This window comes from Bombina bombina, chromosome 3 (genome assembly GCF_027579735.1).
Source record: "Bombina bombina isolate aBomBom1 chromosome 3, aBomBom1.pri, whole genome shotgun sequence".
Classification (NCBI taxonomy): Eukaryota; Metazoa; Chordata; class Amphibia; order Anura; family Bombinatoridae; genus Bombina; species Bombina bombina.
In genome coordinates this window covers 622,572,918-622,598,478 of record NC_069501.1, presented here as the reverse complement: position 1 = coordinate 622,598,478, position 25,561 = coordinate 622,572,918, and the positions used below count along the sequence as shown (strand labels likewise).

Here is a 25,561-nt window from a genome sequence, read left to right as displayed (position 1 = left end):
AATAGGGAGGTGTAAAAGGCTTAAATAACAAAATAAGGTTTGAAATTATTTCTGAAAATGGGTTGTAACCTATTCATCACAAGTAGATAATTGGGTATTTGGTCTTATATAAAGCTTGAACAGTTTATTTGCATTTCACAAAAAATACACCATTGATACTTTAAAAGAAAAAACTGAAAGCAACAGCATCCCATACGAGTAGTAGCAAAAACTAAATCTTTGAAGGACCATTAAATGCAGTAGCATTGCATAACGAACAAATGCATAATAAAATTTCTTTCCATTTGCCTGCCACCATATCGTGTCATCCACAAATCACTGATATGTATCACTGATTGTAAACTCTTCTAGATGCTCAGTACAAGCTGGTACCTGTGTGCATATAAAGACTGCACAATTTGATAAAAAGTAAACTTGAAAGTTTAAGTGCATGAATCATAAAAGTTTAATTTTGACTTTATAACAAGGTTGCAACGTTGAGGCCTTGGTTAATAATTTGCCAGCTTACATTATAATAGTTTTATTTAGCCTCTGCCTTAATGGGACACAGAAGGTGGGCATGAAGTTTAATGAACTACTTCATGTCCTTTGTGTGATTTTAATAGCACTATACTGTGATTAGAGATCTCTAGTCCATTTGTTTCGGAACACTTCAGTGTTTACGTAGTTAACACGGTCTCTGGAGTCTGAGCTCCTGCATCTCCACTGTTAAGACAATGAAGCTTCTTTAGCTGTATTGCTCCCCCCCCAAAAAAAAAGTGCTATTTTTTTTTTCTTAGCATGAAGATTATATCCCAATTTTTTTAAAAAAAAATTAAATGGTGGAATTTGTGGTTCATGTTTCTGTGGGCATTTTATTTTACACATTAAACAATATATTCATAGATTAGTTAATGTATACACTTCTTGTTCCAAAACTGCTTTAAAGGGATAAAGGAGTAAATAAAGACTACAAATTCCCTTTGAGTTCTGTATTATAGAGTGGCTTTAAATTTTCGCATTTTGTTTGCATACATAAAGCAGACTCTAGCTTGCCCTGATTTTTTTTCCGCCTCAAACGCATATGAAATTTTGTTCCTTTAGTAAAAACAAATGATAAAGCAAAGCATACAAAAAAGAAACTGAGTACAAGAGCAGACATTACTGGTTTCCTTGCAAAATAAGCACTTAGAAATTCTCTGTAGTCACTGTCTTCAGGGAAATGAGCTAACATGTTGGTAATTTAAGTTGCTGATTATGGGCAAAACTGACTCCCTGTTTAGTATTAACTGAACAGTAAACCCCAGTTCATGTTACTCTAAAAGGTTTGACATCAAGATATGTATGCCTTCCTGTAGAGATTTTAGTCACCTTGTAGGGCTGTGTGAGGAAGTAATGGACAATACACAAATGTAGTAAAAAAAACTTTTAAAAATGAATACAAATTGCAAAACTTTCTATGAAGTATAACCTACTGCTTTGTGTTATTTTTTTTATTACAACCATGAAGCAGACAAATATCGCTTTGATAGCCAATCTTTAGTCTCTCATGATACAACTAGAATTTGGTGTTCATTCTCCCATTGAAGATAACGGCTTTAAAGGGCTACTGAACCCAATTTTTTTCTTTCATGATTCAGAGTGCCATTTTAAGCAACTTTCTAATTTACTCCTATTTTATCTTCTCTTGGTATCTTTTTTTAAATAAAAGCAGGAATTTAGGCTTACAAGCCAGCCCATCTTTGATTCACCACCTGGGTATTACTTGCTTCGTGGCTAAATGCACCCACTAATCAGCAAGTGCTTTCCAGGGTGCTAAACCAAAAATGACTGGCTTGTAAGCCTACTTTCCTGCTTTTTCAAATAAAGATAGAGAATAAAGAAATTAATAGGAGTAAAATAGTAAGTTGCTTAAAATTGCATACTCTATCTGAATGATGCAAGAAAAAATGTCAGTTCAGTATCCCTTTAAAAAAAATAATTGGCTGGGGGGGTGTGGAGGAACCAGGGAAAGCTTGTTTTGTAAAAGGGGGAGGCATGGATATTTAAATAGTTCAGTATAATGCAATTAAAGGGGACCAATGCATCAATCCCATGTGCCTTTAACTCAATACTCTGAACGTCACTGGGGATTGTGTTAATAGCGGCAAGACTGCACTATTTCCGGTGACTGGGAAAAAGGGAGGGTACAATAGCTACATACATGGTACGTTAGTCATATGGGGTTTAATAACCAGGAAACCTTGGGAGAAGAGTGGGGAACCCAAATACACACCTTTCCATTCATGCAAAACATTTTTAATGGTAGACGTTTTTGCAACAATTTGTGCAAGAACTGCACTTACATATCACTTTATGATCAAAATTTTATGCACTACTTCTGTGTTCCCAAAAACTGTGCAGCTTGGCTAAATAAGAACTTTGTCAGTGTTGAGAAAATGCTGTTTATTATAGTAACAGCTTGTTTTCTTTTTTTCTTAATAAGTAAATGTGCAACAGAAATAAACTCAACTCCTGTCGGGCGCTTTTTAAATTATTTTTTTTTATAGGCAACACCCACCAAGTCAGTCCTTACCTTATTATATAACACTTACTGCAGTCCTGTATCTTAACTATGAAATAGCACAGCTTAGTTTTAACCGTTCATGCTGGTAAATTATGACCGTTCCCATCTCCTTAAAGGTCTCTTCCATCATTGCAAAAGGCTAATCTGAGAACTGTACCCCATTTAAAGCAAGATTGACATTTAGTTGCTGCTAAACTTATTTTGAACCGGTAGCATGCAGGTAAGAATGCATGCATCAATTGAAGACTGTCTCACAAGTAACAGTCCTCAAAAAAATAGCCACTTGTGGAAGTGCATATAAAACCCATAACAAAAATGGCCGTATGTGTAACTTGGTATGGGCAACATCAAACAATTTAAAATAGTCGAGGACAAAATAAACTTGTTATTTGTAGTCTTAACGGGAATTAAAGGATGGAGATTTTTTACCTGGGCTGTGGACATCGTACAAATGGCAAGGTTCCTAAACCTTTATAAAGAAAAGAAAAATCCTCCAAGACACTCAGGATGTGTAAATCTTGCATCGCAAAAAAGGTAAAACATTCCCTAATACTGCTCCGCACATAATGCAACTGTTATCCTGCACAGTCTAACCACCTTTAGGTCTTGCTGCACCGGAGTATCATGCTGATTGGCAGCAATGGTTAAACTGTGTAGGTTGAGAATGGTAAACTATTAATACCCATTTAAACTGACAGCAGATTATCAAATATCCTTAAACCTAAAGTAAGACTTTAAAACATTGTTTTAAAATAGATAATTGAAACAAATATTCTATTTTTAATGTAATTCAACTTAAAAAGATTTCCAAGTTGCTGTTAATGCTTAAGTTATAACTTTTGTTACCATAAAAATACAAATCTGCTCAGTTATTTAAAGTGCTCACAAATATTTAACATATCCAAACTTTTTTTTCCTGTCTTTCCCCACCTGCATCTTTCACTTCTGTTTAAATTTGTAGTAATAGTTTTTGCTGGGGCACAGGGTGGATTTAACTGTATGCGGCACTGACTTTTTTTTCTTTTTTTGGTCTGCAGGCAATATGTGATATCTTGGCTCATTGGATCACAGGTGGGTGAAAATATTTCCATTAGATACTCTATATGTACTATAACTCTTACAATTAAAGGGACAGAAAACTATCTTATGACTATAAAAGAGATGTTAAGATATATGCTAAGAACAAAATAGAAATGCTTAATGGTTTTTAAAAATTTAAATGGGGTGTCGGTTTGAAAATACTTAATCTACAGGTCCAAAGAGATGTATTTAAATCTTTTAAAAGCAGTATTTGCTATAGGAGCTGTATGTAAACAAGAGGCGGCTAAAATTCCTCAGGGTTGGCGATGGCTCATCCCATTTGTGAGGGTGCTCCTGCTGTAGCTTTAAATACAATTAACTTTTGTTAGCTGTTTGCCTGGTTATGATTGGGTTATGAATAAATATCAGAAATTAACTTAAAAACCCCAACGTACCCTGGACTTTGCTAGTCGTTAAGGGTTTTTCAGGCCATAAGAGTGCATGTCTCGCTGCCAACAGCAAGACTGCACTATTATGACCTCCCTCAAGCTTCCTGGAATAGCTTATTTTAACCGCTGGTGGTGAGACCGTGCCATCAAAAAAATCTAGGACTGTAGAAAGACGAGCACCGTACAGGGTGTGCCGCACAGTTAAAGGGACATAAAACAAGTTGGGATAAAGACAAAATATTATATGTACTTTAATTACTTTACCTGCAATTGTATACTGCAGTGCCTCAACATTAACCCCTTTTTAGTTTCTGAATTGTAAAGCTAACTCCCCCCACACAATTCCTTTTATGGCTGTATCTGTATTTTTCTTTTGGTAAAATGCAAAAGTGCACATAGATTATCTGCTGGAGCATGCCTAGAAGCTGTAGACACAGGCATTGTATTTCAACTGAGTTCAAACACTGATAAGAGTGGTGGAGTTAGCAGCTCCAGGCAGTTTAGCTATGTAATTCATTTTGCTTATTTTTGAAAATTATTTTAAACTACTTGCCAGCAATTTTTAAAAAAAATCTATGTAAATTATTTTAAATTAATTAGCCCTTTTAGGATATGCACAGATCTCAACCTGTTTTATGGCACTTTAAGTACTAAATAGCCAGCATGTAAATACAAAATTAATGTTATAAGCTTTATAAAGCTTTTCTTATTGTACTAACAATCAGCAGCCACTTAACAATCTTGTGTGTGTGGTGAACATGTTTATTGCCCTTCATTTTGACCATTTAGCACTAGCTTAAAGAGACGTTAAAGTAAACTAATTTAAAGGGACATATAACCCAACATTTAGTGTGCAATTTTAAACAACTTTTCAATTTACTTCTAGTATCCAATTTGCTTTATTCCTTTGGTATCCTTTGTTGAAAAGCACACCTAGGTACTTAGGAGCAGCAATGCACTACTGGGGGCTAGCTGCTGATTGGTGGCTGCTTCATGCCATCAGGTCACCTGATTTGTCAAGCTAGCTGTCAGTACTGCATTGCTGCTCCTTCAACAAAGAATACCAAGAGAATCAAACAAATTTGATAGAAGTTGGAAAGTAGTTTAAAATTGTATGCTTTATCTGAAATACAAAAGCAATTTTTTTCATGTCTCTTTAAATGAGCTTGTGCATTGCTGTAGGCAAGTTATTTTACATAGTCAGCTAATCTTTTTCTTTTTACAGTTACTGGACATTCAATTTTTGTTTTAAAGGGCCAGTATACACACAATAATTTGGGCTAATTTAATTAAACTTGATGTATACAAAGTTTGCAATTGACATGCTTTATTTTTTTTACTTCTAAAGAGTTAAAATGGGGAAGATACTTGCAGTGTTTTTACTGCATATGGAGACAATCATCCTACACACTACTTAGAGTTTTTTTACCTCAGTCCCTAACTAGTGTGTTTACTGACAGCCCTCCAGCTGGAGCTATCTGTGTAATGTAGTTTGCACATAACACTGCACAAAGTACAAGCATAACTGAATAAATCTGAGAAAAATACTTTGTCCGTTTAACTCATAAAACTAGTTTGATGCACAGCTAATAATGTGGGTTACTAGTAAATATCTAAAATAGAATGTTATGAACACTAAATGAGTTTAGGGGGTTGCTCTATACAAACTTCAGAATTGATGCCAAGATAAAAAGTAGCCGGTAAACTCACAGCTAATTCTTCTCTCTGCCTTCCGTTGTCTCTGCAGGAATTCCACCCCCCTTCCTCCCTCCCAGTAAACTAATAATTAATCTACCCTAACTATTATACTAAAATTACAATACACTACATTAAACTATTAATCTTCCCTAACTGTTATACTAAAATTACATTAAACTACAAATTAAATGAACTATATTATATATTTAAAGACCTAACCCTACTCAATTTAAATCTGCAATTAAAAATTACAAAGTTACAAAAAACTAACTACTAACGGTGTTGGAGGTTCCTCCGGTGTCAGGAAAACAGTTAATGCCTTTGTAACTGGGAAGGGGGATGGAATTCCTGCAGAAATACAACAGAAGGCAGACGATACAGAGAAGCAGTTAAACTCACAGCTTATTCTGTCTTCCGTTGTGTCTCTGCAGGAATTCCACCCCCCTCCCAGTTCAGCAGTGTTAGAGCCTCGGTGAAGTCAGTATGTCAAACGATTGGCTGCATTGTGCTCATGTCAGCTGAGCTGCTGACAACAAACGGACAAAGAATAAAAATGTTTACACATTTAAAAAATATATATGCAACAAGCCTGTACTGTACATTGCTATAAAGTAATAACACTGCTCACAGATCTTCTGGAAATTAACATGTATTAGCTGCTCAAGCATGGGGGCTGGCTGTAAGGACAATAGGGAGGGAGAAGAAAAGTCTTGCTTTGAAGCTAGTGTGTCCTACGAACGTATTCTTAGGTAGTGAAACTTTATAATCAATTTTAGAAGCTTTAGCAGCAAAATTGCTAATACATGCCAATAACAAACTTTATCTTCTTTGAATTCTCTATTTTCTTGGGTGTATAATGTCCCTTTAATGTTCCATTTAAAGGGAAATAAATACTGTTTGATAATTCTATGATTGCACTATTTGCATACAACTGTTTAACCTTTGCAAAGGAAATAAACTACTCCAGAACTTAATTGCACTATTTTGGGAGTAAGCTGATCTGATGAGCTAATAACTTGTGTAACCAGTAGTCACCAGCTAGCTCCCAGTGGTTTGTTGCTACTCCTGAGCAATCTTGTACTTGTGAAGAAAGGGATACCATGAGAGCAAAGTAACTGATTAAAGTAAACAAAGTCTCAAAGGGAGAGTCAAAAATTAAACTTTCAGAATTCAGATTCAATTTTAAAGGGACAGTCTACCATAGAATTTTTTTTGATTTAAAAGATAGATAATCCCTTTATTACCCATTCCCCAGTTTTGCATAACCAACAGTTATATTAATATACTTTTTACTTCTGATTACTTTGTATCTAGGGACCTTCTTCAAGCCCCCTGATCACATGACTGTGACTGTTTATCTATTGTCTTAAATTTAGCATTGTTTTGTGCTAAATCTTAAATAACCCCCTGTGCCTGAACAGTGTTGTCTATATGGCCCACATGTTCTTTCTGTCTCTTTGAAGCCTGTGCTAAGAGGCAGCCCTCAAAGGCTTAGAAATTAGCATAAGAGCCTACCTATGTTTAGTTTAAACTAAGAATACCAAGAGAAAAAAGCAAATTTGATGATAAAAGTAAATTAGAAAGTTGATTAAAATTAGAAGTCCTATCTAAATAATGAAAGATTAATTTATACTAGACTTTCCCTTTAACTTTCCAATTTACTCTTATTTTTCTTCGTAATCTTGGTATCTTAAAGGGACAGTCAACACCAGAATTTTTGTTTTAAAAGATAGATAATCCTTTTATTACCCATTCCCCAGTTTTGCACAGCCACCACGGTTATATTAATATACTTTTTACCTCTGTGATTACCTTGTATGTAAGCATCTTCTGACAGCCCCCTGATCACATGACATTTTATTTATTTATTGACTCATTTTAGCCAATTAGTGCAGTGTCTGCCACAATTCACAGGCGTGCTCACAATGTTATCTATATGGCTTACAAGAACTAGCTCTCCCCTGTTGTGAAAAGCAAATACAAAAGCATGTCATTAGAGTTGGCCTTCAAGGGCTTAGAAATTAACATATGAGCCTTCCTAGGTTTAGCTTTCAACTAAGAATACCAATAGAACAAAGCAAAATTGGTGATAAAAGTAAATTGGAAAGTTGTTTAAAATTACATGCCTTATTTGAAACATGAGAGGTTTTTTTTGGACTTGACTGTCCCTTTAATTTGAATGTAAGCATTGGAGCCGGCCCATTTTTAGTTAAGCACCCGAGTATCGCTTGCTGATTGGTGGCAACATTTAGGCACCAATTAGAAAGTGCTATACAGGTGCTGAACCAATAATTGGCCGGCTCCTAAGCTTTACATTCCTGATTTTCAAACAGATACCAAGAGAACGAAGAAAAACTAAATTTATGCTTACCTGATACATTTATTTCTTAGTTGACACAGTGAGTCCACTGATCAGTAATTACTATTGGGAATATCACTCCTGGCCAGCAGGAGGAGGCAAAGAGCACCACAGCAAAGCTGTTAAGTATCACCTCCCTTCCCTCAAACCCCAGTCATTTGACTGAAGGAAAAGGAGAGAAAGGAAGTAACACAAGGTGCAGAGGTGCCGTAGGTTTACAAAAAAAGACAATAAACAGGGTGGGCCGTGGACTCACTGTGTCAAAGAAATACATTGATCAGGTAAGCATACATTTTGTTTCTTTTACAAGATATGACAAGTCCACGGATTTCATCCTTATGGGATATCACCTCCTGGTCAGCAGGAGGCGGCAAAGAGCACCACAGCAGAGCTGTATATATAGCTCCTCCCTTCCCTCCCACCCCAGTCATTCTCTTTGCTTGTGTTAGTGTAGGAAGAGGTAAAGTGAGGTGTTTAGATTCTTCAATCAAGATTTTGTTTTTAAATGTTGCCATTGTGTACTATTTTTCTCAGGGGAGAGCATCAGGTGTTTATTCTCTGTCCACTCCCCATGCTGGTGCTGCCCTGCTGATGGTCTTATCAGATAATACAATAATGCCCTGTTTGTCCCCACAGAACTACAGGAGGTGATGACAAGAGACCTCTTCTTCGTGTGGGAACAGGTTCACATTGTGATCAACTCTGCGGTATGTACAGTCTTTTTGTTTCTGGGGAGACAGTGTAGCTCAGAACAGACTGGACGTTACTTGCTACAACAAGAAAGGGGTAATCAATCTACAAGAGTGTTTAGTAGTTTTGCAACAAATTTCCCTCTTACATTATTTGTGTATTGCAGTAGGTGGTGTATATATGACCCGATTTATTAATACAGAATCTGACTTTTTATCTGCAGGATGACGCTGGGAGATTGGAAAGAATAGGCTCTGTCTGTTTGGGGAGTTATTCCGTGGCTTACATTTATTGTGGCACAGTTTTTGAGGGGACACATTGGTAGTAGTCGGGTCTACCCGACATTAATATTGCCCACGCGGTTGTTTTCTATGGGGTTTCCCTTTACTGCCCACGAAGGGCCGGGGCTTAAGTTCGCGCGATTAGTTGCGCACTTGCTTTTCCGGCTTCCGTCAGTACACGGAGGACTTAGCAGCAATTGTATTGAAGCTTCGGTGTTTACTATGTCCACTTGGCCTCAGCTGATCAGGATCGCAAGCGGACCTTGGCAGCAGTTCTCGGAGGGCCTCTTTGTTGGTTGAGAGTAAGGGTAGGCACCACAGCAGAGCTGTGGCTTGGTGCAGGGGCTATTTTTAGTCATAGCAATAAAGGGCTATTGTAACCTATTGAATGTGAATAGGCTCTGTTATAAAAACTTCCTATTCTAATTGTTGAACGCTTGCAGTAAAATTTATATCGTTTTAAAATTTAAAGGCACAGCACATTTTGTTTTTGTTCAATGTCTGTACCACGACCTATATTGCACTTTGTTTTTCTTTTTAGCATGGCTGACCTACTGGATCATACTTGTTCTATGAGTTTAGCTGCCAATGTGGAACCCCCTCTTACATTTTGTCCCTCATGTACTGAGAGGGCTTTAGAGTTTAAATATCAGATTTTCTTTAAAGATAGCTTATCTAAGGATGCTTCTCAGCTTGATGAGACTCAGGGTATGCCGCAAATTTCTCCCCAAGCGTCACAGCCTTTAACGCCCGCTCAGGCGCCATCAACTGCGTCTACCTCATTTACCCTACAGGATATGGCGCCAGTTATGTCATCCACTCTTACAGAGGTTTTGTCTGTTACCAGTGTTGCAAGGCAAACGTGGTAGAAGAGAGGACCAGGTGGTCAGGCGACTTCTGATTCTTTGATGGCGATCTCCCTGGGCTCTGAAGTGGGAGGTAAGGAGACTCTATCTGAAGGGGAATTGTCTGACTCAGGAAGTACATTGCCCCAGGCAGATTCGTATATGATGTCCTTTAGATTTAAGCTTGAACACCTCCGTCTGTTGCCGGATGTTTTGCTGACTCTGGACGACTGGCTCTATTGTGGTGCCACCAGAGAAACTGTAAGATGGACAAATACTTAGAGGTCCCTTCTTACTGTTTTTCCGGTTCCTAAGAGAATTTCGGAAATTATTACACGGGAATGGGAAAGACCGGGTATTCCGTTTTCACCTTCCCCTACCTTTAAGAAAATGTACCCTATAGCTCTGTTCGGGATTCTTGGCAGACGGTCCCTAAGGTGGAGGGAGCTATATCTACACTGGCTAAGTATACGACTATCAGTATTGATGACAGTTGTGCTTTCAAAGACCCTATGGACAAAAAGTTGAAGGGTCTTCTAAAAAAGCTATTTATTCATCAAGGGTTTCTATTACAACCGACAGCCTGCATTGTACCGGTCACAATTGCGGCTGCCTTTTAGTTTGATGCCTTAGAAGGGTCTCTTAAGACTGAGACTTCCTTAGAGGAAATTCTGGATAGAATAAAGGCCCTTAAGCTTGCAAATTCTTTTGTTACGGATGCCGCGTTCCAGATCGCCAAATTGGCGACTAAGAATGCAGGATTTGCCATTTTAGCGCGGAGAGCCTTATGGTTAAAATCTTGGTCTGCGGATGTATCCTCTAAAAGCATTTGGCTATTCCTTTCAAGGGTAAGACCTTATTCGGGCCTGACTTGAAAGAGATAATTTCTGACATTATGGGAGGTAAGGGTCACCTTCTACCTCAGCAGAGGGGCAGACAGAGTAATTTTCGTTCCTTTCGAACTTTCAAGGGGAGTCCCCTCTTCCGTTAAACAGGAAGGGAATTTTGCGCAAGCGAAGTCAGTCTTGTGACCCAACCAGGCTTGGAACAAGGGTAAACAACCCAAGAAGCCTGCGGCTGCTCCCAAGACAGCATGAAGGGGCGGCCCCCGATCCGGGACCGGATCTAGTAGGGGGCAGACTTTCTCTCTTTGGCCAGGCTTGGATAAGATGTTCAGGATCCCTGGACACTGGAAATCGTGTCTCAAGGGTATCAGCTGGAGTTCAAACATTCCTTCCCAAGGGAAAGGTTCCTTCTTTCACGATTGTCTGTAGACCGGATAAAAAGAGGCGTTCTTACGTTGTGTAAAAGACCTCTCCACTATGGGAGTAATTTGTCCCGTTCCAATACTGGAACAGGGGCAGGGGTTTTACTCAAATCTTTTCGTGGTTCCCAAAAGAGGGAACGTTTCGACCAATTTTAGATCTCAAGAGTCTAAACAAGTTTCTCAGAGTTCCATCCTTCAAGATGGAGACTATTCGGACAATTCTCCCATTGATCCAGGAGGGTCAATATGACTACCGTGAAACTTAAAGGATGCATACCTTCACATTCCTATCCACAAAGATCACCAGTTCCTAAGATTTGCTTTCCTGGACAAACATTTTCAGTTTGTGGCTCTACCATTCGGGCTGGCCACGGCACCCAGGATCTTCACGAAGGTTCTAGGGTCTCTGCTGGCGGTTCTCAGACGCGGGGCATTGTGGTGGCGCCTTATCTGGACAATATTTTGATCCTGGCGTCTTATCAACTGACTCATACGACATGGTTCTGTCCTTTCTATGGACTCACGGGTGGAAGGTGAATCTAGAAAAGAGTTCACTAATTCCACAGACAAAGGTTCCTTTCCTGGGAATGCTTAAAGATTCTATATCCATGAAAATCTTCTTGACTGAAGTCAAAGTTAGATTCTGAATACATGCCGAGTCCTTCAGTCCAATCCTCGGCCATCAGTGGCTCAGTGCATGGAGGTAATTGGATTGATGGTGGCAGCAATGGACATTCCGTTTGCTCGTTTTCATCTGACCTCTACAACTGAGCATGCTCTGACAGTGGAATGGAGATTATGCAAATTTGTCTCCTCAGATAGATCTGGATCAGGAGACAAGAGACTCTCTTCTATGGTGGTTGTCGCTGGATCATTTGTCCCAAGGGACGTGCTTCCGCAGACCTTCATGGGTGATAGTGACAATGGACGCCAATCTACTAGGATGGGGTGCAGTCTGGAATTCCCTGAAGGCTCAGGGTGTGTGGACTCAGTCGGAGTCTCTACTTCCAATCAATATTCTGGAATTGAGAGCAATATTCAATGCGCTTCAGGCTTGGCCTCAGTTGGCTTCGGCCAAATTCATCCGGTTTCAGTCGGACAACATCACGACTGTGGCTTACATCAATCAGGGAGGAACAAGGAGTTCCTTAGCGATGACAGAAGTATCCAAAATTTGGTGGGCGGGTGCTCACTCTTATCTGTCAGCAATCTACATCCCAGGAGTGGACAACTGGGAAGCGGATTTTTTGAGCAGACAGACGTTTCATCCGGGGGAATGGGAACTCCATCCGGAGGTCTTTGCCACCCTGATTCTCAGATGGGGCAGACCGGAGCTGGATCTTATGGCATCTCGTCAGAATGCCAAGCTCCAGAGGTACGGATCCAGGTCCAGGGATCCTCAGGCCGAACTGATAAATGCCTTGGTCATTCAACCTAGCTTATGTGTTTCCACGGTTTGCTCTCCTTCCCCGGGTGTTTGCTCGGATCAAACAGGAGAGGGCTTTGGTGATTCTCATCGCTCCTGCGTGGCCTCGCAGGACTTGGTATGCCGATCTGGTGGATATGTCCTCTCTGCCACCGTGGAAGCTTCCATTGAGGCAGGACCTTCTCATTCAGGGACCCTTCCATCATCCGAATCTAGTTTCTCTGCAGCGGACTGCTTGGAGATTGAACGCTTATTTTTATCTAAGCGAGGGTTCTCTGATTCGTTCATTGATACCTTGATTCAGGCGCGTAAGCCTGTTACTAGAAAGATTTACTATAAGATATGGCGTAAATATCTTTATTGGTGCGAATCCAAGGGCTACTCATGGAGTAGGTTTAGGATTCCCAGGATTCTATCTTTTCTCCAAGGATTGGAGAAAGGGTTGTCAGCAAGTTCCTTAAAGGGACAGATTTCTGCTTTGTCTATTTTGCTACACAAACGTCTGGCAGATGTTCAATCTTTTTTGTCAGGCTCTCACTAGAATCAGGCCTGTGTTTAGACCAATTGCTCCTCCTTGGAGTTTGAATTTAGTTCTTAATGTTCTTCAAGGGGTTCCATTTGAACCTATGCATTCCATAGATATTAAGTTGTTATCTTGGTAAGTTTAATTTTTGGTTGCCATTTCTTTTGCTCGCAGAGTTTAGGAGCTTTCAGCTTTATAATGTGGTTCTCCTTATCTTATTTTCCATTCTGATAAGGTGGTGTAACGTACCAAACCTGGTTTCCTTCCTAAGGTTGTTTCTAATAAGAATATTAATCAGGAAATTGTTGTTCCTTCCTTGTGTCCTAATCCTTCTCAGAAGGAGCGTCTGTTACATAACTTGGACGTGGTCCGTGCCCTGAAGTTTTACTTGCAGGCGACTAAAGATTTTCGTCAATCATCTTCATTTGTTTTTTCTGGTAAACGTAGGGGCCAGAAAGCTACGGCTACCTCTTTCTTTTTGGCTGAAGAGTATCATCCGTATTGCATATGAGACTGCTGGACAGCAGCCTCCTGAAAGAATTACGGCTCATTCTACTAGGGCTGTGGCTTCCTCATGGTCATTTAAAAATGATGCCTCTGTTGAACAGATTTGCAAGGTCGTCTCTTCACACTTTTTACAAATTTTACAAATTTGTTACTTTTGCGTCGTCCAAGGCTGTTTTTGGGAGAAAGGTTCTTCAAGCAGTGGTGCCTTCAGTTTATGTTCCTGTCTTGTCCCTCCCTTTCATCCGTGTCCTATAGCTTTGGTATTGTATCCCAAGTAAGGATGAAATCCGTGGACTCGTCATATCTTGTAAAAGAAAAGGAAAATGTATGCTTACCTAATACATTTATTTCTTTTACGATATGACGAGTCTACGGCCCACCCTGTCATTTTCTAAGACCGGTCTTTATTTTTGTTAAACTTCAGTCACCTCTGCACCTTGGCTTTTCCTTTCTCTTCCTAACTTCGGTCGAATGACTGGAGTGGGAGGGAAGGAAGGAGCTATATATACAGCTCTGCTGTGGTGCTCTTTGCCTCCTCCTGCTGACCAGGAGGTGATATCCCATAAGAAAGAATGAAATCCGTGGACTCTTCATATTGTAAAAGAAATAAATTTAACAGGTAAGCATAAATATCCTTTTTATTTCTAATGACAGTGAGTCCACGGATCATCAGTAATTACTATTGTGGAAACAGATAAGGGAGGGACAAGACAGGGAACCTAAACTGAAGGCACCACTTCTTGAAGAACCTTTCTCCCAAAAGAAGCCTCAGCTGAGGCAAAAGAATCAAATTTATAGAATTTTGAATGTGTGTAGAGGACCAAATTGCAGCCTTGCAAAAATCTGTTCAACAGAAGCTTCATTTTTGAATACCCAGGAAGAGGAAACGGTCCATGTGGAATGAGCTGTGTTTCTCTCAGGGGGCTGCCGTCTAGCAGTTTCATAGGCCAAACGGATTATACTTAGCCGTAGCTTTCTGACCCTTGCGTTTCCAAGAGAAAACAACAAGGAAGGGGACTGCTGAAATTCCTTAGTTGCCTGCAAATAGTACTTCAATGCATTTACCACACATCTAGGTTGTGCAACAAACGCTCTTTATGAGAAGATGGGTTAGGACACAGAGGGAGTAACAATTTCTTGGTTAATATTCCTATCCGAAACCACTTTAGGAAGGAAACCCAACTCAGTACGCACAGCTACCTTATCGGAATGAAATATAAGGTACGGGAATTCACACTGCAATGCCGAGAGTTCAGAAACTCTTTGAGCAGAAGAAATTGCAACCTGAAAAAAAAACTTTCAAGATAACATCTTAATATCGAAGGCTCGCATAGGCTCAAACGGAGCCTGTTGAAGAACTCACAAGGTTAAGACTCCAGGGAGGAGTAACAGGCTTGAACACAGGCCGGATTCTAACTGGGGCATGACAAAAGGCTTGGACATCTGGCACATCCGCCAAACGTTTGTGCAACAATATAGATAAGGCAGAAATTTGACCCTTCAAGGTACTAGCAGATAACCCCTTCTCCAGACCCTCCTGGAGAAAAGACAAAATCCTAGGAATCCAAACTCTACTCCAAGAGTAGCCTCTGGATTCACACCAATACAGATATTTACACCATATCTTATATTAAATCTTGTAACAGGCTTAAGAGCCTGAATCATGGCCTCAATGACCGACTCAGAAAACCCACGCTTAGATAAAATTAAGTGTTCAATCTCCAAGCAGTCAGCTTCAGAGAAACAAGATTTGGATGAAGGAAATGCCCCTTGAAGTAGTAAGGTGCTTCCTCAGAGGAAGTCTCCAAGGTGGGAGAGATGACATCTCCACTAGGTCTTTATACCAGATCCTGCGAGGCCACGCTGGAGCAATGAGGATCACGCCCTCTCCTGTTAGATTCGAGCAATAACCTGTGGAAGGAGAGCGAATGGAGGAAATGGGTATGCTAGACTGAAATTCCAAGGGACCGCCATAGCATCTATCAGTACAGCCTGAGGATCCCTTGACCCGTACCTCGGGAGCTTGGCATTCTGACGAGATGCCTTGAGATCCAGTTCCAGCTGTCCCCACTTTAGGAGGATCAAGCTGGTAAATACCTCCGGATGAAGTTCCCACTCCCCCGGGTGAAAAGTTTGTCTGCTCAGAAAATCTGCTCCCTAATTGTCCACTCCTGGAATGTGGATCAGACAGCAGTTGTGGGTCTCCCCACACTGAATGTTGGCTACATCTGTCATGGCCAAAGAACTCTGTTTCTCCCTGATGGTTGACGTAAACCACTGAAGAAGTTGTCCGACTGGAAACTGATGAACCGGGCTGAAGCTGAGGTCAAGCCAGAAGAGCATTGAAGACTGCCCTCAGCTCTAGGATGTTTATCGGGATACTTGATTCCTCCTGAGTCAAAGGACCCTGTGCCTTTAGCGAGCACCAGACTGCTCCCCATTGCTGCAGGCTGGCATCGGTGGTCACAATCACCCAGGTAGGCCCGCGTAAGCAGGTTGCTTGGGAAAGATGTTCCTGAGATAACCACCATGGAAGAGAATTTCTTGTCGCCTGATCCAGTTCTAATCGCGGAGACAGATCCGCATGATCCCCGTTCCATTGACTTAGCATGCACAACTGCAGAGGCCTGAGATGGAACCGAGCAAGCGGTAGGATGTCCATGACAGACACCATCAGACCAATTACCTCCATACATTGGGCCACAGACGGTCAAAGAGGACTGAAGGGCAAGACTAGAGTTGAGAATCTGTCTTTCTGACCTATGTCAGAAAAATCTTCATTGATAGAGAATCTATTATGGTTCCCAAGAACACCACCCTTGTAGCTGGAATTAAGGAATCTGCCCCTAGGAGGAAAAGCCTTGAACTCTAGTTTGTATCCCTGGGACACGATATCCACTGCCCAGGGATCTGGAACGTCCCAAATAGGCTTGAGCAAAGAGAAAGTCTGCCCCAACAAGACCCGCTCCCAGATCGGGGGCAAACCCTTCATGCTGATTTAGAGTCACTAGCGGGCTTCTTAGATTGCTTCCCCTTGTTCCAAGACTGATTGGGCTTCCAGGAAGACTTGGACTGTTCCTGTTTGGAAGAGGGGGGAGGCTTACCTTTAAAGTTTCGAAAGGAACGAAAATTACTGACATCCTTTCTGTTTATTCCTCTTATCCTGAGGGAGGAAGTGTCCCTTTCCTCCCATATCTGTTTTCGGCCAAGCCCGGCCCAAACAAGGTATTACCCTTGTAGGGATTTGCCAAAATCTTAGACTTAGATGACACATCTGCAGACTAGGACTTCAACCATAAGGCTCTACGGGCCAAAACGGCAAAGCCAGAAATCTTTGCTCCCAATTTAATGACTTGTAGAGAAGCATCAGTTATAAAGGAATTGGCCAACTTAAGAGCCTTGATCCTGTCCTGGGGGTACGTAAAAGTATTTAACTTACTAGACTTCTTAGCATAGACTACGACAGTTTCGCAGTCGTCCAAGGTGGCCAAGACCACCTTAAGTAACAACCAGAGGTGTTCTAGCTTAAACCTAAAGGATACAACTTCAGCATCAGAAGGAATTACTGTCTGAGATTTCACCCTCAGATGACACCGAAGTATCTTTCTCCTCAGACTTCTGGTAGGGAACATTCGGAATAGCCACAACTGTCAGAAACCTTACTGATTCTTTACATTTCCTCTTGCGCTTTCCCTGCAGCATGGGAAGAGCAGACAGCGCATCAGTTACTGCAGAGGATATGTGGGTAGCAATGTCTTGCAAGTTAACTCCAACAGGAGTGTGAGAGGAAACTCATTTGTACACGATAAGGTTTGGGACACTGAAGGAGGAAGCTGCGGCATATCTTGAACTGGAGACTTCTGAACAACATCCGCCTTAGATAATGATGGCTCAGGATCAAAAAGTCTATCCCCTTAATGTCCTATGATACACAATTGTGTCAACTTTAGGGGGTGTTATCGTATCCACCAGTAGTGATTGGTTTCTCTATACGTAGCCACCAGTAGAGATTGGTTTCTCTATAGGTGTATATATCTGTATTTTATACATCAGCCTGCACTTCTGGGACACAAATCTTAGATTATTAGTTGTCTCTTATCACTATATTATATATATTATCACTAATTTTAGTTTACAATATATATTTCTCACCCACACTATTAGTACAACACATTGCTCTTACATTCACTTGAACATGGCACGTCACACCATGAGAGATATTTATCTTCCTTGGACACCAAATGTTGTTCACAACTTATTCATACATTACATTATTTGTCACATCACTCACTCATATGATGCATTTAGACATCTATTAATTATCCACATATAGTCCCTCTAGTAATAGTGGTATATATACATTTAGTTCAAACACAGTAGATGGCTCTGCTTAGATATACATCATTTAATGAACGCAATGATGGTTAAAACACTAAACTAATTATTTAATATGAATGACCCCCTTTTTTATAGTAAAGGAGTTTGTAATCTATACATATCTTAATACATCAACTGCTTACCACCTATGTTAGGTAAGGACGGGATATTAATAATATTTTTGCCACACTATCTTTGCTCTAGTATCGATATTGAAGTGTACAAGACACATCAACTAAAGTAAGTTATTGAAAAACATCTGTAATAGCATAAAACATATTAGTAACAAACAACCAGACATAGGCTCTCTAGTAATTGTGCGTATCTATTAGGATTCCTCCTATTGGTTAGAATTAGGGTAATACACGCCCCTAGTAACTTGATGTTTTGGGTCACAATAGGACAGTGCTGGTAATGTGTCAAATGACGCCTAGTCTGACGTATGCAGAAATCTTTTAGGAGACATTTATTATTCTGCTTGAAAGTTTGAGTGCACAATTACGAGTTGGGAGTATAAGGTAACACATAGTTTGAGACACCACCTTCAAGTGAGTAGATTTGATTTATGATCTAATGACCCTTATCATGAATAGACTCCATCTGCTATATGTAAACATACATGTATCTGACAATTTAGAATTGTTTGGCCTTACATAATGTAAATACTTTCAAGACTTTAATATATACATATATTTATACATATAGGAAAGATAAGAAATATACCCACAATCTCCAGAATATTTATTAAATGAAGATTGGATCCATAAATATATAAAACCGGAGTATATTATAAACGATGAAAGCGGACACAATTGTAGTTACATGATATTTTCATCAAGTTACTTATGATTGTGTTCCCTAGTATGAAATAGTTAGGCACATGTATGTTTGTTATAACGACACAAGCATTAGATCAATTATGCACACACACACACATGAGTTGTGTAATTTTTAGAGGATTAGGGATTGGTTACTTGTATATCAGTCATATTTTTTTATCTGTTTTATAATAAATTGTGAACTACAATTATACCCGAGTCTGAGCTTATTTCACTCATTGAGGACACCTGGGATACCGGTACTCATGCTGGGCCAGTGAGCTGGGACACTGCAAGTTCCCAGTCTGCTTTACTTAGCACAATTGGATGCTGCTCCATTTGTGATTATTCATTTGTCTCTACTTATTCCATCTTGTCTCAACTCTGTCACACTAGGAGGCACCCTTGTCTTGTGATTGGTTTTCACAGAAAAAGCTTTTATCTCTGTAGTGTTCTCTGAGTACATGAGGAACAAAAAGGGATTTGGTGGTTCCACATTAGCCTCAAAACATAAACTACGAGTAACATTTTGCAGGGCCTCTTGGTACATCCTTACCCAATAAATAACCAAGCAAAAAATAAAATACTTTTATTCCAGTTTGAAATTTATTGGCAAGAAAACGTTAGTTTCTTTAAATTTAAAACTAACTTTATTTCATAAAAGCAGAGCAGCGCCTCTATAGAAAAATCAAGCTTTGCTGAGGTGCCTACCTGTCCTGCTGGATGCTGGAATCAATAGTAATTGGCAATCCGGACTCATCCACAGCTGCTCCAACTGACTATCAAGCGAACGCTTGCACCGTCTTCAGAAAGAGCAGAGCTGCAACGATTACTATCCGGTACACTAAGAAAGTGGTCCAGACAGGCTTGCAAAAACACACGTTTGTCGCCTCAGAAAAAGTCCGCCCATTGTGGGCGTACTTAACTGAAGTTCCCGGCCGCCATTAACTTCCCCTTTTTCAAAAGGTAAAGCCGCCGGGAGAATCACTAAGTAAAAAACACACCCGATGCCGTCCACCCTGTCACCGGACACAAAACACTGAGCCTTATTAATAAAAAGGTCCTCTCGTCCCCAGTGCCTGCACAAACTGCCACACATTATCCCATTAACCCATAATAGGATAAAATGTAGTTAATGTCCCAAACAGAAATAACTATTAAAGTGCCAATGTTTCCTTTCGTCTTTAGAGAACTTAAATTGGCACTTACCGCAATGTTTATATGCCCGGCAGCAGGACAGCTCACCTGGTTTGAGGGCTTCCTCCCTCACATGGACCTGTGGAAAAAGACTGAATAATCTTACTCAGGCTTTCAAGTTAGGACAGCAACAACTGCTTGAGAGGCGCAGTGGGGATTATACCCAACAAGTTCCCAATTGCTTAAAAGCCACCACTGCTCTACTGAAGACTAACGTGGACTACGGTTAGACCCCCAGAAAAGATCAGAACAAACCTGCTCTGCTTGAAAATAATAAACTCTTGATTTGAAGAAAATTCTTTCAGACACCAAAATTTTACCACCACCTTGCAACGCAGGCAAAGTGTGTGATTGGAGTTTGAGGGAATGGAGGTGATAACAGCTTTGCTGTGGTGCTCTTTGCCTCCTGCTTGCCAGGAGTGATATTCCCAATAGTAATTATTACTAATGATCCGTGGACTCACCGTGTCATTAGAAAGAAAATTGATAATAGGAGTAAATTAGAAAGTTGCTTAACATTGCATGCTCTATCTGAATCGTGAAAGTTTAATTTTGACTAGACTATTCATTTAATATTGCTCTATCTTAGCCATGAAAGTTTAAATCTTGGTTTGTAGCTTTCTAAATATAAACTAATTTGGTTTATTTGCAATTAATAGTGTTTCTTTTGTGCAGGGGTCCAAAAGTATGAACTCTGGAGCTTATGGAAATCTATATTATGCTTGGAGCTGCACTTATGTCCAGGTGGATCAACAGAAGCTTGTCTGTCATTCCAAACTTGTCCCTATGCAAGGTCAAAGAACAAGCTACCACATCAAGAAATTAGTTACAACTGTAGACAACATGTAGGTTCTTCCAAGATTGTGCAGAGTGATTTTTATGACTAAAGCATTCAGGGGAAGTGATAGTACAGTGGCAATCTCATATTTTAAAATTGCTCAAGTTTTAAAGGGACAGTCTACCATAGAATTGTTATTGTTTTAAAAGATAGATAATCCCTTACAGTTATATTAAAGGAACTGTCTAGTCAAAATTAAACTTTAATGATTCAGATAGGGCATGCAATTTTAAACAAGTTTCCAATTTACTTCTATTTAATTTGCTCAATTCTTTAGATATCCTTTGAAGAAATAGCAATGCACATGTCTGAGCAAATCACACAAGGCCTCTATGTGCAGCAAGCAATCAGCAGCTTCTGAGCATATCTATATGCTTTTCAGCAAGTGATATCAAGAGAATGAAGCAAATTAGATAATAGAAGTAAATTAGAAAGTTATTTAAAATTACATGCTCTTTCTAAATCACAAAAGAAAAATTTGGGTTTCATCTCCCTTTAATATACTTTTTACCTCTGATTACCTTGTATCTAGGAACCTTCTTCCAGCCCCCTGATCACATGACTGTGACTTATCTATTGTCCTAAATTTAGCATTGTTTTGTGCTTAATCTTAAATAACCCCCTGTGCCTGAACACTTCTCTATATGGCCCACGTGTACTTTGTCTCTTTGTGTTGAAAAGAGATTTAAAAAGCATGTGATAAGAGGCAGCCCTCAAAGACTTAGAAATTAGCATATGAGCCTACCTATGTTTAGTTTAAACTAAGAAAATACCAAGAGAAAAAAAAAGCAAATTTGATAAAAGTAAATTGGAAAGTTAATTAAAATTAAGTCCTATCTGAATAATGAAAGTTTAATTTATACTACACTATCCCTTTAAGCAAAAGGAGCATTTAATCAAGTTTATTAATTAAAAATGCTTGTGTTTATGTATGTGTATATATGAGTGTGTGTGTATGTGTGTATATATATATATATGTGTGTGTATATAAATCAATGTAAATATTTGCATAGGAAATTAGCACATCTAGGCAAGATTCCCCACTTGCTCTTTCCCAGAAATACTTAATATACAATGTTATCAATGCACAAGAGAATTCTGGGTAAGATATGCAAATTAGATATGTAAATTCTCAGTTTTTTTATTCAAAATACTGTTAACACAGCGATCCTTTTAACAGGATTATTGCAGCAAACCAGAAATCACTCACTAGACAGCCTGTTTCGTTCTTTTTGGAACTCACCAGTAGGAGAGATTTCTGGTTGCTGCATTGGTAAAGCTATTTTCATGGTTAAACCAAAATTCATTAAAATTATGGGGTGGAGATAAAAAACTGAAATTAAAATCCTCCATGTCTCAAAATTAAATTAATGTAAATATTTGCATAGGAAATTAGCATATCTAGGCAAGATTCCCTGCTTGCTTTTTCCCAGAAATACTTTATATAATGTTACCAATGCACAAGAGAATTCTGGGTAAGATATGCAAATTAGATATGTAAATTCTCAGTTTTTTTGCTTCAAAATACTGTTTTAACACAACGATCCTTTTAACAGGATTATTGCAGCAAACCAGAAATCACTCACTAAGACAGCCTGTTTCGTTGTTTTTGGAACTCATCAGAAGGAGATAGATTTCTGGTTGCTGCTAATTTGCATATCTTACCCAGAATTTTCTTGTTCTTCATTGGTAACATTGTATATTAAGTATTACTGGGGAAAAAGCAAGCGGGGAATCTTGCCTAGATGTGCTAATTTCCTATGCAAATATTTACATTGATTTAATTTTGAGACATGGAGGATTATAATTTCAGTGTGTATGTGTGTGTGTGTATGTGTATATATATATATGTGTGTATATATATATATATATATATATATATATATGTGTGTATATATATATATATATATATATATGTGTCTATATATGAATTCATTTTAAACAGAATAAAGGTTGCTGTTGTAAATACAGAGTGCAATTACTGAATTCCTCTATACAACTTGCTTCTGCCGCCCTGGTTACTAGCTTTTTGGCAAGTGCACCATCTACCATTTATATATATATATATATATATATATATATATTTATTTATATCTAAACCCCACTACAGTGGTCTACAAATTACAGAGGAAAATAAGCTGCAGCCAATTTATGGTTATATAGTAGTATAGAATAGAGAAGTGGGTTGCCAGATAAAGACTGGGAGATCTGTATTGTAAATTCTGGGCATTAGATTGAACAATACTGCTGCCAAATGTGCTCTTGTAGGTGACTTCTGTGCTAGTGTCATAGCAAGACAAATACATATAGGAATCTTCAGTAAATTGCCCCTAAGACCTGTAGTAGCAGCAGCGCCTAATTACATTCATTTGTATGGTAGATTGCAAAAACTTATTCTGCTGATATTGGATGTTTGTTTTTCTGGGGTAGAATACATTTGCCAGGACAAAGCTTGTGCCCTGTGTGAAAATAAAGTTTATTTTTATACAAGACTGATTTCAATTTTCATTTCATTAAGATAAATTGTAATAGTAAGGAATGATAAATTGAGCAAAGATTATATTGTGCTCTTGCTCAATACCACTTTTTCTAAAACGGGTATTTGTCCTATTCCCAATAGAATGTACATTTGGTGACACAATTGTTTAAATACATTTAAACACCATTTGACAGTCCCTTTTGGGATGTAATGTTTGCTAAAATGAAATATGCATACATCAAACACCAGCAGGCCAGCATATATAGGTTTAAAACATAAACCGAAGAGTTAAAGCATTTTTGCCTAATGGTTGTAGGTCAAAGTGCAATATCAAAGCCTCTTCTTACCTGGGTCCCTAATCTACAGCTATATATGCTAGCTCCCTACTAAACATGCTGTGTAATACATGGCTATTTGTAATTCTCCCAAAGCAATAAAGTGGACTGCATTCTCAAACTGGAGTGGGTACATATCCCATGTTACAGGCAAAATAAACAGCTCTAGTGTCTAGCACTCATAGAAAACTGGGTTAGGCTATTTACCCTAGGCAAGCATGGGTGCAAAGTCCGTAGGGACAAATCATACAAGTATTAAACAAGATAGCCAATACTTGCATCGTTACATTGCTTGTCTGAAGTTAAGATGCCTGAGTCACTGCTAACTGAGTGCCTGGTGAGCACCGAACTGTTAGTTTAGCCAGTTGCATGATATCTATACCCACTCTAATTTAAGAGTGCAGGCCACTTCTGTGTTTATTAATATTATTAAAGATAAATCTTAAGTGGGGGCAAGCCAGGGTCTGATTTTTGGAGTATGGGGGACTTCTGTAGTCAGATTTGGCTCTTAAAGGGACAGTCAACTTAAATTTGTTGTTGTTTTAATAGATAATCCCTTTATTACCCATTCCCCAGTTTTGCACAAAAAACATTGGTTATATTAATACACTTTTTACCTCTGATTACCTTGTTTATAAGCATCTTCTGATGGTCCCCTGATCACATGACTATCTATTGACTGACTTGCATTTAAGCCAATTAGTGCTGTTAGAATCAATGGGCGGTAGCACAATGTTAACTATATGGCTTGCATGAACTAGCTTCCCCTGATGTGAAAAGCAAATACAAAAGCATGTGATCAGGGAGCTGTCTATAGGGACTTAGAAACAGACAGAAATTTAGAGGTTTAAAGGTTATAAAGTATGTTAATATAAACATGTATTTTGGCACAGCACATATACAAGGTTTCCTACTGCTGCTTTATATTCATATTTCTCCAATTTTCACCACACACAGAACAGGGTTAGTGGTTCAGAATGAAAAAAAGTTGACAATGACTTAAAGGGACAGTATACACCAATTTTTATATAACTGCATGTAATAGACACTACTATAAAGAATACGATGCACAGATACCGATATAAAAATCCAGTATAAAATGGTTTAAAAACGTACTTAGAAGCTTTCAGTTTAGCTCTGTTGAAAAGGCAGTTGGAAAGCCCACTGCAAGTGGGAAATATGACACTCCCCCCCTCCCCCTTCTTTTGCACATGAAAAGACCCTTTACACAAATAGGAGCAAGCTGGAGTAGATATCCGCCGGTATTCTCATAAAACTTTGGTGCTTGGTTAGGAATCTGAAAATCAGAGTAATGTTTTTTTTTAAAAAGAAACAAAACTATACTTTTTTTTTAAAAAGAATAAAACTTTATGAGCTATATAAGTTGATCGTCTACAGAACATTTATGCAAAGAACGTGTATAATGCCCCTTTAACCCCTTAATGACCACAACACTTTTCCATTTTCTGTCCGTTTGGGACCAAGGCTATTTTTACACTTTTGCGGTGTTTGTGTTTAGCTGAAATTTTCCTCTTACTCATTTACTGTACCCACACATATTATATACCGCTTTTCTTGCCATTAAATGAACTTTCAAAATATACCATTATTTTCATCATATCTTATAATTTACTATAAAAAAAATGGGAAAAAAAAACACCTTTTCTAATTTTGACCCCCAAAATCTGTTACACATCTACAACCACCAAAAAACACCCATGCTAAATAGTTTCTAAATTTTGTCCTGAGTTTAGAAATACCCAATGTTTACATTTTCTTTGCTTTTTTTGCAAGTTATAGGGCAATAAATACAAGTAGCACTTTGCCATTTCCAAACCACTTTTTTTCAAAATTAGCGCTAGTTACATTAGAACACTGATATCTGTCTGGAATCCCTGAATATCTAT

General features: G+C 38.9%; 1 protein-coding gene across 1 annotated transcript; it reads left to right on the top strand.

Moving 5' to 3' along the window:
* Positions 1-102: 102 nt before the first annotated feature.
* Positions 103-23,330, top strand: LOC128653766 (uncharacterized). Its single transcript, XM_053707248.1, has 2 exons — positions 103-3,616; positions 8,708-23,330. Exon 2 carries the CDS (start codon positions 12,078-12,080, stop codon positions 13,119-13,121), a length of 1,044 nt encoding a protein of 347 aa, XP_053563223.1. The 5' UTR covers positions 103-3,616; positions 8,708-12,077; the 3' UTR covers positions 13,122-23,330.
* The last annotated feature ends 2,231 nt before the right edge of the window (positions 23,331-25,561 follow it).